This window comes from Lithobates pipiens, unplaced genomic scaffold, assembly GCF_037356315.1.
Source record: "Lithobates pipiens isolate NorthernLeopardFrog02 unplaced genomic scaffold, aLitPip1_a1.2 Scaffold_3, whole genome shotgun sequence".
Classification (NCBI taxonomy): domain Eukaryota; kingdom Metazoa; phylum Chordata; class Amphibia; order Anura; family Ranidae; genus Lithobates; species Lithobates pipiens.
In genome coordinates, this window is record NW_027507790.1 from 49,888,507 (window position 1) to 49,902,662 (window position 14,156).

General features: G+C 41.7%; 1 protein-coding gene across 2 annotated transcripts in view; it reads right to left on the reverse strand.

The window, feature by feature from the left end:
• Nucleotides 1–3,713: 3,713 nt before the first annotated feature.
• UFD1 (ubiquitin recognition factor in ER associated degradation 1) overlaps nt 3,714–14,156 on the reverse strand; it is a 29,650-nt gene continuing 19,207 nt past the window's right edge. For both annotated transcript variants that reach the window (XM_077461652.1, XM_077461653.1), the window contains 3 exons: nt 13,589–13,677; nt 11,485–11,566; nt 3,714–4,309 (listed from right to left, as the gene is read on the reverse strand). In XM_077461652.1, coding sequence (XP_077317778.1) covers nt 4,235–4,309; nt 11,485–11,566; nt 13,589–13,677 — 246 coding nt within the window. In that variant the 3' untranslated portion in view covers nt 3,714–4,234. The remainder of the gene's footprint in view (nt 4,310–11,484; nt 11,567–13,588; nt 13,678–14,156) is intronic.

A 14,156-nucleotide genomic window follows, 5' to 3' on the forward strand; every position in this document is an offset into this window, starting at 1 on the left:
AAAAGTAGGAAGAAATTAATTTGTACAAAAATTCTCTGCTTAAAAGTGTGATGTCAAAAGCACCCAGTGTCCTTCAACTCTTCAGATAAATGGCTCACCTCTTTCAACACAACTCAAAATGCAAAGTAAAAATGTGTTCCTTTAAAAAGGTATCATACACAATGCAATCCCCTTCCAATCCTGTTCAAGCACTATGCAGTCTTTAACAGCCAACTATGGGTTAATGGATCCACTTTTTTTGTTAAAGGGGAAGTCCAGCCTGGGCTTCTCCCAAGGGTCACAGAAGTGCAAATAGTTTTTTTGCACTCCTGCGACCCGTCAGCAGAGAATGGTCTGAAGTCACCAAGTTTAGTCCAGGCACTGCATCATTCTGACTCCAGAAGTCTGGATCCACCAGCTGCCTGGACTGATGGCACTCAGCCTCTCAGCGAGCCGCTCCCCGCCCCCCTACACAGCTCAGGACTCCAGTGAGCGTGGAGGAGCAGAGCAGGAGAGCCGAAAGAACTGAGCAGTGTTCGATGGCTCGGTTCTCAGTGCAGAGATGCCGGGGGACAGATGCAGTATCGGTCCAATGCTGCCTCCACCTAGGTAAGTATGATTAGGAAAAAAAAAAGGCAACCCATACTTCTCCTTTAATGGGCTTGCAAGATTCTCACAGTTCCCAGACCATTTGACAACATGCCAAAAAACAGAAAGGAAGGCTTCACAGAGTAAAATAGTTGATTCATTTATTATAAAAGAAAAAAACATCATAAGTGCATTCACATTGAGGGGTATTCACACTGGACAAGTAAAGCCGCGAGCTCCAGCCGCCAACACAGGCTAATGGACAAAGCAAACTCAGTGTGGGGAACTTCACTCACTCTAACACAGAGGCAGCATCATGTAATAGAGAATATTTCGTACTGTATTCCTTGGTCTTGCAGTTTCATATGCCCAGGTAATTTTTATAAGCTGATCAAAGTTTAGCTTTAAAATTAAGTGATATTTATTTTGTCTGTATTGTTAATGCCACATGATCACACTGATTAAAATACATATTTGCCAGCACACCAGGGATCTCCAAGTAGCATCCAAATGTGTATTCAAAGTGATCACATCACAGAGGAAGAGTGCAGCGTTTCAGGGCCACATAGGACCCCTTTGTCAGACATGTGATGTCATGGGTGAGGGGCCATTTCCAACACACAGCGGATATCCTTTTAAAGTTAGCTAACACACAATAAGGTACATATGTGTGATATACAGTATTTATGGAGTTGCAAGTCTAAATTCAGACAACTTTCATTGCATTTAGCATATGTTGATGTGTGTTGACACAATATACACATTGTGGTGCATTTTCTTTTTTTTTTTTTACTCAGCCATGCAGCTTTTAACTGTTGCATGTTCTATTTGCACCTAGCACACACCAGCACAGCACATTGGTGTGTGCACTAGGCCTACTGGAAACAATTGATTTCAGCCCAATGCACGCGTTCTGAATGGGGCCCCGACTATAACATGTCTCATGCATCAATGCCTAATTGTGAATGTTTTAAAAGTTTACATAAAGCATTTTTTCTATTTTTGTTTTGCTGTTGCTTTCACATATTTCTGAAATGAATAAGCCATGGCCTCAATGTTAAGTATAAAATCATTATTTTAATGATGAGCCACAGGTCGCTATCTATGGAGCAATAGCGGTCAGTGCTGTAGTTGTAATTCTTTAGCATACAGACACCTGGTGCAGAATGAGGTGAATATATAAAAGAAAGGATAACTTAGCATTTGGAATTTGTTTGGTTAGTATTAGCAGTTATGGGGTTTGCTTCAACTGTTGGAGTTAGGTGTTGGGGGAAGGTTATGTGTCACACTGATGTCATGTGACCATTTCACTAATAAAATGTAAACTGTTATGTGTCAGCCTACTCCATTTGCCTTTAAAGCTAAAATCCAGGCAGATATTAAAGGCACAATCGAATACAGGTCTGTATTCTTTATTATATCTTTAAAGCGGTCCTAAACCACACCAATTTTTTTTTTTAAACCCTGCAAGATAAAAGGCATAACGTGCTAGTATGCTTACCTTAGACCGAAGCGCTCCAGTGGCGTGCTGTCACCACTGAGAGGGTTTCCATCTTCACCCAGTCTTCCTTCCGGGTTCACGTGCTTTGCCGCCTGATTGGCCACGCCTCAACGACGTCACTCCTGCACATGTGCGCGGGAGTCATGGACTGCGGCACAGGGTTCTGAAGGGATGACACGGGTATGCCATTCCTTCAGAGCATGTGCACCCATGACATTGCCAGCTGCATGCACTGTGAATAGCCCCATACAGTGCATGTTTAGGTGATATTCATGGTACCTACAGGCAAGCCTTATTATATGCTTACTTGTAGATTAAGTTTGTTAAAAAAATAAAATAAACTCAGCACAAGAGATGTTACTACAAGTGTGATGTGTCCCCTGTGCTGCCGTCTCCTAGTTTAGTAGAAATCTTCCTTCTCCGATCCACCCACTCCTGATGAGCGCCTATTACAGCTCTATTAATCCTCACCACACCGAAAGATTATGGTAGTGGGGTTAATTAAAGTTAGCAGCTACAAATACTGCAGCTGCTGACTTTTAAAATATGAACACTTACCTGTCCAGGGCACCCGCAATGTCCTAACCCGATCTGTCCCTCGGCTCTCGGGTGGGGGTGCCGCCATCTTTGGTAAGGGAATCAGGAAGTGAGGCCTTGTGGCTTCACAGCCTGGTTCCCTACTGCGAATGCGTGTCACGCTGCACATCATTACTGGTCCCTGCTGTCTTCTGGGACCTGTGTGTCTCCCAGAAGACAGCGCAGGGGACAGAGGAGGGGCCGGACATGGCGTAGATCGCCATGGAGCCTGCGCCAATCAATGCCCGGAAGTGTGAGCAAATACATTTTGGACAGGTATCTGCTCCCCCCTCCCCCTGAAAGGTGCCAAATGTGACACCGGAGGGGAGGAGGAATCCGATCAGCGCAAGTTCCATTTTTGGGTGGAACTCAGCTTTAAGCTAAAGATAGGCATTTGTCAAGAAAGCCCAACTATGCCCGTCCTATGAATGCAATAGAATTCATAAAAGCTATAGTACATCTTCTATTAATGGAGGAGGTGGGCGGAAAGGGCACAAATAGTGTGAAATCTTGATGAGTATATCACAGCTCCTCAGCTTTCTTAACCTCCTCCACACCAGAAGACTACAGCAGGAGTGAAGGTGGGGGCTGGAATCTGAACATTTCTACTAAACAAGGAGACCGCAGCACAGGGGGCGCATCACACCTACAGTAATTGATGTCCCTTGTGCGGATTTGATTACATTTTTATTATTTTTATTATTTTTATTTTATTGCAGTGTAAGTAGGTGAATTTAACTTGGTACCAGTCTCTAGCAATCCCTGTACAACCATGCTCAGAGAGTGGTAGGAGAAGCTGCAAAAGGAGCCAGTGATATGCTTCTCTGCAAAGGGCTGGCGAGAGGAGAGAGTAGAATGATAAAGAGACGAGCTCATCAGTCTGCTGGTTCTACTATAATTGTCCAGCCATATTCAAGCTGTGTATTTAGCCCATCAAAGATGCTCTTCAAGCAAGTAGCCAAGTTTGGGTAATCCAAGGTAGCTGGGTTGTTGGACAAACACTGATACTTTCCTAGAGCCTGCTTTGGAAAGGCACATGACACAAGAGAAAAATCTAACCAGTAAGCAATTAACTGCAAAGAAAACTTTTATTTATTACAGGTTTTTTTTTCAGTAAAGCCAACTGGCTGATGTTTACCAACAAAAGAGTAGGGATGAAAATTGCACTTTTATCAAAAGCAATCTGCAAGAATGCACTGGACTCTTAAGTCTAGTAATCAGAAGAGTGTAGAAACATTTAGAAAGCCATTTGGGGACATCTCCAAATTAAATATTTGTGAGCTATAAATAACTGCATGTAATTTTAGTTTTCTTGTCCTGGTTTAGTTTGATGATGTTTTGCGGTTTACTGGATTTTTCCTATACAGCCTATATTGGAACTGCTAAATAATTCAGGAGCTATTTCCAAGTAAATGGATAGTTGATCCTTGGTGTATCGATTGTCACAGGCTCTTCACCATCCTGAGGTCTTTAAATATTAAGACAATATACTTTCCGTTCCGTAGATCACCAAGATATTTTTAATGCCTAACTGACAGCTTAAAACCAAATGCACTGAATGATCATTTAATTTTCCACTTGTGAAGTCTCTTAGGGCTTCCTGCCTTTCTTCCTCAGGGACTGTCCTTCTCCAGAGAATGCAATGAAGCGATTAAGAGTATCATCCTACGTCAAGACAAAAAAAAAAAAAAAAAAAAGGAGTTACAAGCCTGGTGGAATTTGGAGAAACACTGTTCATAAAATACAGTAATACGGTATTTAAACCATGCCATGCCTCTCCCATCTAACAACACCTGTGCATAGAGGCTGTTGTAAGCCCTCTATTTCCCCCTCACTCTTATGTCACAGATCACAACATAACAGCTAGGAAAGCACAGACTGGAAATCAGATTTTTAAATGTATTTTATCCATTGAAAAAAAAAAAAAAAAAAAATCATCCATCCTTTCCTTATATTGGTCAGATTTTTTTTTTCTCTATTGGTTGAAGTAAGCCAATAGGAGACTATAGACAATTCCTGACAATAGGTAAATGTGGGATAAGGGAAGCCATTAAAGCCTTGACTAGTATTACTTGATGTGATAATGCCTTAGAGGCTAGGGGACTACCGGTCTCCATCATCTAAAGCCAGCTTAAAGTGATTGTAAAGCTTGTTATGTTATGGTTCCCCACTGACATCACGTATGACGAAACGCATCCGGCGGAGGGCACGTACTGGCATCACCATGCAAATTTACTAGAACGGGCTCCGTATGTTGCTGGCCGGCACTTTTTAACACATGCGATATTCAATCTACAGATGTAAGTGTAATATCTTTTTTCTAAATAAAGTATTTAGACTGTATTACGCTGTGGTCAGTCTTTGTTTTTTGGGGCATTTACCTAAGCAAATACGGACTCCATAGACGGCGAGAGGGAGAGATTTGCACCATCCAGTCTGCTGGAACTGGTTTTGATTGACACCTGCAAGCTAAAGGCCACAGCTGGGTTATAGCCATCTGCCCTTTATGCTTGTCATCTGGTAAGCAGGTCTTTATTACGGTGGTTGAGCACTCTCGTTTGTGTATGATCACTTAGGTGCCATTAAGAAGAAATAGTGATTTATTATGGACTTTATATGTCTTAATTTGATTGATCGAGACTCTTTAGTGCAGCTTCTCTCCTTTATGTTATATTTACCTCCTCTGTGCAAGGGTTTTGCACAGAGTGGCCCTGATCCTCCTTTTCTGGGGTTCCTCCTGGCTCTTCCTCTTCTTGAGTGCCCCCACGGAGAGCCGATTTCAATGGGGGCACTCGTGCTCCCGAGTCCTGCTGCTGCGTCTGTTGACACAGACAGCAGGACTTGGCCCTGCCCCTGAGTCACTGGATTTGATTGACAGCAGCGGGAGACAATGGCTCCTGCTGCTATCAATCTATCCAATGAGGACCCAAGACAGTGGCTGGAGCTACTGCTGTGCTCATCCCCGTTGCTGGAATGATCAGGCTCATGTAAGAAATAAGGGGGGGGGGGGGGTTTGGGGGGTGCTGCAGTAGAAAAGGTTTTTTACCTTAATGCATAGAGTGCATTAAGGTGGAAAACCGTAAGGGTTTACAACCCCTTTAAACTGTCACTAAATCCACCTCATAAGAAAACTATCAGTAAAATGATGTATTACATTCTGTTCATAATCACTCGGTCACTATGAGATTGGTTTTCTGTATTCTGCAAAAATCCTGGTTGATCCTGCTGCTCTCTAAATCCCTCTTCTGTCCAAGTCCCCAATTCAGCTAGGCATTTTGCAGAACAGTGTTGGTAACTCTGCATATGTTCAGTTTTCAGTGATTTTCTATGCTGAGCATTTCCCCCCTATCTGTGACTATAGAGTGACACATGTGGGTGTATACGCAGTGGCAAATGACAGCCCACTCCCTCCTTCCTCCTCCATGCCCGCTAACCAGATAAACGCAATGGGGGCGGAAGATTACGTGTAGATTGATGTAACCGAAGACACAGACTGGAGGGGCGTGAGTGGCAGAAATCTGCCCACACCATGTTATTGCCAAAAACAAATAAATATTTGATTTCAAATATAGATTTGTATGACAATTTAACCACTTATCACAGAGCGCATGCAAATATGTGGCCTCACGGCGGCCAGGCCTGGATGCAGAGCGCCTGCATATTTGCGTGCAATAGTGCAGACGGTGCTGTGCTGAGAGTGCACGTGCCTTGCATGCTTCTGGCACAGTAACCGGTGGCTCACGGAAAGTTTCCGATCGCCGTTTGGACTTTTCCCGATCATGTGACTGCCAATCAGGTGGCCATAAGCCCCGCCTCCCAACATAGAAGACCTCTTAAAGGCCCAGCGGCAGCCAGCGCCAAGGGGTTAAAACAATGTATTGATATTATTTATTTTTACTCTGTATTTCTAAGGCTTTTTTTTTTTAAACATGTGACCTGCAGCACAGGACTAGAAGCTCCTCTTGCTTATGTTTCCCTGCAGACATGCTGGGAAAGATTTGGGTTATGTGACAGCTGTAAATTGATTAGGAAAAAGGTACTTAACCACAGGGCACTTAAACCCCCTTGCTAACCAGATCAATTTTCAGATTTCAGTGCTCTCACATATGTCAGTAACAACCAAAACAAATACCATATTTATCGGCGTTTAACACGCACATTGCATTTTAAGAGGGAAAAAAAAACTTAAAATTTTAAATAAGGAACTTCGAAGCCAAATAAGGGTCAGTGCCCATCTGCAGCCTCACCATTGCCATCAATGCCCACCTGCAGCCTCCCAAGTGCCATCAATGCAGCCTCACCATTGCCATCAATGCAGCAGCCTCACCAATGCCATCAACGCAGCAGCCTCAGCATTGCCATCAGTGCAGCCTGATCAATGCCCATCTGCAGCCTAGAGGGGACAGGGAGGGAGGCGGGGTGAGTGCCGACAGATTACATACAGCGAGAATCTCCTATGATGGGCAGAACTAGGGGTGCAACGGATTAAAAAACTCACGGATTGGATAGTTCCTCGGATCAGAGTCATGGATCATTTTTCGGATCAGCAAATAATTAAATTTGCAAAAACCTGTGAAAATTCCACCACCATATAGTCCCCACTGCAATATACATCTCACCCACTGTAATATCCACGTCAACTCCCCCAAAGTAATATTGGCTGAGCATGGATGGGTATGGCTGGGTATTGCAGAGTAAGTATTGCAAAGTATTGACAGGGTATTGCTGGGATGGCTGTGGCTGCCATCCGATTTCTCCCCTCCACTATACAGATCAATACAGAGAGGGGAGAGAGGAACCGGCATCATCATGACGCCGGTTTGTTTACAGGTGATCGCTCCGTCATTTGATGGAGAGATCACATTGTAAACGCTGACGTGTGTACCAAGATGGCCGCTGCTCAGGAACTGAGAGTTTCGCGGATCACAGATCGGTGCTGATCCGTTGCACCCCTAGACAGAACAGTGGTCTAATGGCGGCTCAGGAGATGGGACTTCCTATTACAGAGGCCACCAAGTAAACAGGAGCGTCTCACTGTATGTAATCTGATGACGCTCATCCCACCCCCTTCTCTGTCCCCTCTGAGGCAGCTAAAATTGAAGTATTGGCGTATAACACCACACATGCTGTTTGCACCCGATTTTCATGGTGAAAAAGTGAGTGTTATACACCAACAAATACAGCAAGTACAGAAAGGAAGTTATGTGTAATAAAAATGGAATGACACAGGGAAAAAGTATTGAACACATGGAGAAAGGGAGGTGCAAAAAAGGCATGGAAAGCCAAGACACCAACTGAAATCTTTCAGTAATTAGAAAGCAATCCTGACCCTTGTCAGTGTAAATTAATATCAGCTGGTTCAGTTTCAACTGATTTCCAATAAAAAGTAATCTCATTACCAAGGTGTCACACAAGAAAAATCTCATGATGGGTAAAAGCAAAGAGCTTTTGCAAGACCTTCGCACCCTTATTGTTTTAAAACATATGGATGGGCATTGGTTACAGAAGGATTCCAAACTTCTGATTGTTCCAGTGAGCACTGTTGGGGCCATAAACTAGAAGTGAAAAGAATATAATTTCACTATAAACCGTGCTCGCAAGATTTATGACAGAGGAATGAAAATAATTAATCGGAAGAGTTGTCCATGTGACAAAGACCACTTGTGAAGTGCTTCAGAAAGACCTGGAATTAGCAGGTAAAATTGTTTCAAACAATATGTAATGCACTCAAACGACATGGCTGAAGAAAAAGCATGTTGAAGCTCATTTAGACAAGCTTGTGAAATACTGAGAATATAGTCTGGTCAGATGAGACCAAAATTTAACTCTTTGGATGCCATAACACACACCATGTTTGGAGGTCAAATTGCACTGCACATCAACCCAAAAACACCCCAATACAAAAACAGTGAAGTGGAGGTGGGAATATCATGGTGTGGGGCTGTTTTTCAGCTTATGGATCTAGCAAACTTTATATCATTGAAGGAAAGATGAATGGGAAAATTTACCAAGACATTCCTGATAAAAATCTGCTGCCATCTACCAGGATGATGAAGATGAAACAAGGGTGGAGGTTTCAGCAAGATCTCAAAAGGTTTCAAAAGAAAGAAAACAAAGCTGCTAGAATGGCCCATGGAGCCAATCACCTGACTTGAATCCAATAGAAAATCTTTTGAAAGAACGAAAAGGATCAGAGCTCATAGAACCAGCTCATGGAACCTTCAAAACTTGAAGATTGTTTGTGTTGAAGAATGGGCTAAAATCACACCCGAGCAATGAATTGGACTACTTTCTCCATACAGGAGGTGTCTTGAAGCTGTGATTACCAACAAAGGATTTTGTACAAAGTATTAAATAAATTTCAGTTAGCGAGTTCAATAATTATTCCCTGTGTATTTCCATTTTATTACACATAACTTCATTTCTGAACTTGTTTTGGTTTCTTTGTATGGACTGACTTTTGTCAAATGGGCTTGCTGGAAAAGAAAAAAAAAATTGTTGATAACGCTGCAGCTGCTGATCAGTATATTCTGACAGTGGAAAGTACCCCAGAATAAATGTCCTAATGGGGAGGAATTCTACATTCACCTTGATTGTCTGGGGGGGGGGTCTGTTTATTTTATTTAATTCAACTCACTGAATTAACCAGAAAGAAAAAAAAAAAAAGATTTAAAAAAATCGACAACTTTACACTTTCTACAGATGATGTTATGCTTCCCTAGTAGTACAGTAAGCAATTTAGGGTTTTCTTATACACATTCTTCAGGACATTATGACATACACATTCAATAGGTAAAAAACTGCTGAAGTTATTTTATTCACCAACACTGGATCTCTGTACATATATGCAGAGACAGTGACTCTGAAAGCTTTGAAGGCAGAGAATCAGTACGACAATCGGAGGACAGAAAAATCAACTATGGCAGCCCCCATATTTCTTTCAAGACAGGTTTCTGTTGAAAACTGTAGTTCACTCCACAGATAATACCAGAGGATGTATTTTTTTTATTCTGGTTTTGAAAGTTCCCTAAATAACCTCTGAACAATCTTTTTTGAAGTGGGATATCAGCAGCATCACTACCTCTCAGTCCTGTATGCGGTTTTATGTGTAGTATTTCTAAAATGACAGCTTTAGAAACTTCCTCCCAAAATGGGAAACTCGAATTGTGGAAGCTGTGCCCTAAAGAAGGCAAGCGGAGGACAAAGGACTAGTCACCAGCATTACCTATAGGCTCCCTCATTTTTTCTGCATTGCTAAACCATCATGCTTTGCTCTGCACAGTGACTCTGTGTGGAGGTAGTCATTTAACCATTGCCATACTGGGCCTATTCTGGCACTCCTCTCCTACATGTAAAAATCATAATTTTTTTTGCTCGAAAATTACTCAGAACCCCAAAACATTGTTTGTTTGTTTTTTAGCAGCGTTGCAACTTTTTATGTCACACAGTATTTGCGCGGCATTTTTTCAAACGCATTTTTTTTAATGGTTTCATGCATTAAAAAAATAAAAAATAAAGTTAGCCCAAAGTTGTTTGTATAACGTGAAAGATGAGGTTACCTAAAATGTCACGCTTTAAAATTGCACACACTCATGGAATGGCACCAAACTTAGGTACTTCATAGGCGACGCTTTAAATTTGTTTTACAGGTGACCAGTTCAGAGTTACAGAGGAGGTCTTGGACAAGAATTGTTGTTCTCACTCCAACTTTCCTGGCGATACGTAACGTGTGGTTTGAACACCGTTTACATATGTGGGCACGACATACGTATTCGTTCGCTTCTGCGTGCGAGCACACAGGGATGAGGGCGCTTTAAAAATTTTTTTTTTTGTTCATTTTATTTTTACAATTTCCCTTTATTTTTTTTATCACTTTTATTCCTATTACAAGGAATGTAAACATCCCTTGTAATAGGAACAGGCATGACAGGTCCTCTTTATGGAGAAATCTGGGGTCTATAAGACCCCACATCTCTCCTCCAGGCAGGAAAGGCTGAGATCAAAAAATAAATAAAAAAAACTATCTTGGCCTGTCCAGCCAAGTATACGGCAGTGTTTACATCTGCCGGGCCAGACTTGACATCATAATGTTGCGCCAAGGCCTCTGAAGAATAAAGAGACTACCGGAGACCATATAGCCCGTGGTATTCTCTATGGTAAACCTGCGCCGCCAGTGGATTCCTTCGCCGGCTTGCCAATCGCACAGGTGAGCCAGTAGAAGCGCCAGAGGGCGGCGGGAGGGGCTGAACTGCCAATATGATTGTTCTTATGGTGCAGGGAATCGCTGGCTAAAAAAAAAAAAAAAAAAAAAGATATCTGAATGATGCCTGCAGCTGCAAGCATCATTCAGATATCTCCACCCAAAGTACAGGACGTCATATGATGGCTTTGGACTGGAAGTGGTTAAAAGGAGCATTTCTGAGATGCATGCTCAGGTGACTGGTGGGGTAATGATAAAAGAAGCAGCATGAACACAGAGCTAGCAAGAACAGGGAGTACCACAATAGTGACATCACCAAGCCTTATTCCAAATCTCTTGAGATTAGCATTAAAAAGGTCACAGTGCCTCGGCTCAGGAAATGCACTACCATTTTTCAGAAAAAACCTTAAATAATGATTTGTGTTACAACTTTCACAAGATAAACACTAGGCTAGGCATAATTTATGCAAAATGTAAAAAAATTGCGCTTTTGTCCATGCCAGCCAAAAAAGTTTAACTTTTCATCTTCACTGGAAAAATTTTTCTCAAACATTGTCCATAAAAGAGATACCATCTAAATTGTACTATGAAGATAGGCAATGCTATCATCCTCATATCTTCACATTATGAACATACTTACTTCTTCTACTTTCTTTATCTGTGGCCGTGAGTTCCTGATGAACGTAATTGTGCCAATCTTGAATTCATAGTTTGGAATTCCTCTGAAACAGGGTAAGAAAAAATGAATAACAAAGTAAAAATAAATCAGAAAGGGATGCATCCTTTGAAAAGACTGTTAGCTAAAACTGGACACGCAGTCAAGACTTTACTTTACATATTATCTACAGTTAGGCGATTTAGTTCGCATAGGTAGCGCTATACAAGTCATTCATTCATATAGTTGGACACAGGCACAATTTTCACACGTTTGGCTCTGTATGCCACCAGAGTAAAATTACAACAACATTTTTATACACTACCCCCCCCCCCCTCCCCCCCCATTTTCAGGGGCTCAAATGTAATTGGACAAATGAATATAATGGTAAATAAAACGTAATTTTTTATATTTTGTTGAGAATCCTTTACTGGCAATGACTGCCTGAGGTCTGGAATGCAAGGACATTACCAAAGACAGGGTTTCCTCCTTTCTAATGCTTTGCCAGGCTCTAACTGCAGCTGTCTTACGTGATTTTTTGTTTGTTGGTCTTTCTGCCTTTAGCAAGTGAAATGCATGCTCAATTAGGTTGTGATCAGGAAATTGACTCGCCCCCAGTGCAGAATACTCTACTTCTTTTCCTTCAAAAGCTCCTGGGTTGCTTTTGCAGTGCGTTTTGGAATATTGTCCATCTGTACTGTGAAGCGCCGTCCAAACAACATTTGGCTAAATCTGGGTTTACAGTATATCTCTAAACACCGCAGAATTCGTCCGGCTGCTTCTGTCTTCTGTCACATCATCAATAAACACCAATGACCCAGTACAACTGGAAGCGATGCATGTCCATGCACCCACACTGCCTCCACCATATTTCACAGATGACGTGTGCTTTGGATCATGAGCTGTTCCACACTTTTTTCTTTCCGTCATTCTGGTACAGATTAATCTTAGTTTCATCTGTCCAAAGAATTCTTTTCCAGAACTGCTCTGGCTTTTTTAGATATTTTAGTCTAACATGGCTTTTCTATTCTTCAGGCTTATGAATGGTTTGCACCTTGTGGTGAACCCTCTGTATTTATCCTTGTGTAGTCTTCTCTTGAGTGTAGACTTTGACAATGATAAGCCCACCTCATGGTGAGTGTCCGTCACTTGTCTGGATGTCGTGAATGGGTTTTTCTTTACCATAGAGAGGATCCTGCAATCAATCATTCACCACTGTTGTCTTTCATGGACGTCCAGGCTTTTTTTATGTTGCTGAACTCACTAGTGCATTCTTCTTTCCTCAGAATGTACCAAACTGTTGATTTGGCCACTCCTAATGTTGCTGCCATTTCCCTGATGGATTGGTTTCATTTTTTAAGCCTTACAATGGCCTGTTTCACTTGCATGGACAGCTCCTTTAAACGCATGATGTAGGTTCACAGCAATAGATTCCAAATGCAAATACCACACTAAAGGCCCATACACACGATCAGACTTTTTGACAACAAACATGCAAATTAGCTGTTTTGGAGCAACATCCGACCGTGTGTAAGCTCCATCGGACAAACTTTTTTTGGTTTTTCATCGGACTTTTGTTGGTTGTGCGAACGGACAAACTTTCTGGCAACAAAAGTCCAATGGAGCAAAGTCTGATCATGTGTACAGAAAACCATAGGACTTTTGTACAAAGTCCTATCGTGTGTATGAGGCTTTAGAATCAACTCCAGACCTTTTACCTGCTTAATGATGAAGAAACAACGAAGGAGTAGCTTACACCTGGCCATGAAACAGCTTTTGATTCAATATTCCAATTACTTTTGGTCCCTTGAAAATGGGGGATGGCTATTCTTAAGAGCTGTAATTCCTAAACCCTTCCTCCGATTTGGATGTACATAACCTCAAATTAAACCTAAGAGTGTGCACTTTCAGCCCATATGTATTAAATAACCATATGTTGAATATGTTTTGGTAAATACCTGAAAAAAACTAAAATTGTGCCTATGTTCAAATATATATGGATCTAACTGTATATTGACTAGAGAACATATATAATCTGTAATTATTGGACTTAAAATTTTCCTGTTGTCAGTCCGGGACAGATACTCACCTCCTCATTTCTTCTGGCTTCAGTGGGGAAGGACTAGGATCAATCCCTTTCTTCTTTCCATCTAATCTATTTCCAGAACCAGTAAAAGCCTATATGTAGATAAAAAAATAACAGAGTATATGAGCAGTAAAGCAGACTTCATATGGCTTTCCCAAAGTACATAGACATTATAAACCACTCCAAACCTCTCTAATGTTGCAAGAAAGCAGCAAGAGTTTTTGTCTGTTAGAGGATTGCTGAAGCAACAGCCATCACACAGACACTTCTTAAACCCACTAGTAAATAGTAAATGTATCTCCCCCTCAAAGCAGGAGTCTACAACCAATGTATTAACTACAACATACAAAATACATTCTTCTAATAAGATATACATAGCAACCACATCTCAGATAATTTTACTTTTAGACCCCTTTTATTTCACACTAGTGGACTGATCGGTACCACCTGTCGGTTTTTCAGGCAGACCTGATCAGACCCTACAGTCTCCTCTATGGAGCAGTGGGTATCAACAGACGTATCCCCGTTGACACCCGCCGACATCCAATCCACTAAAAACAGATATTTAGGA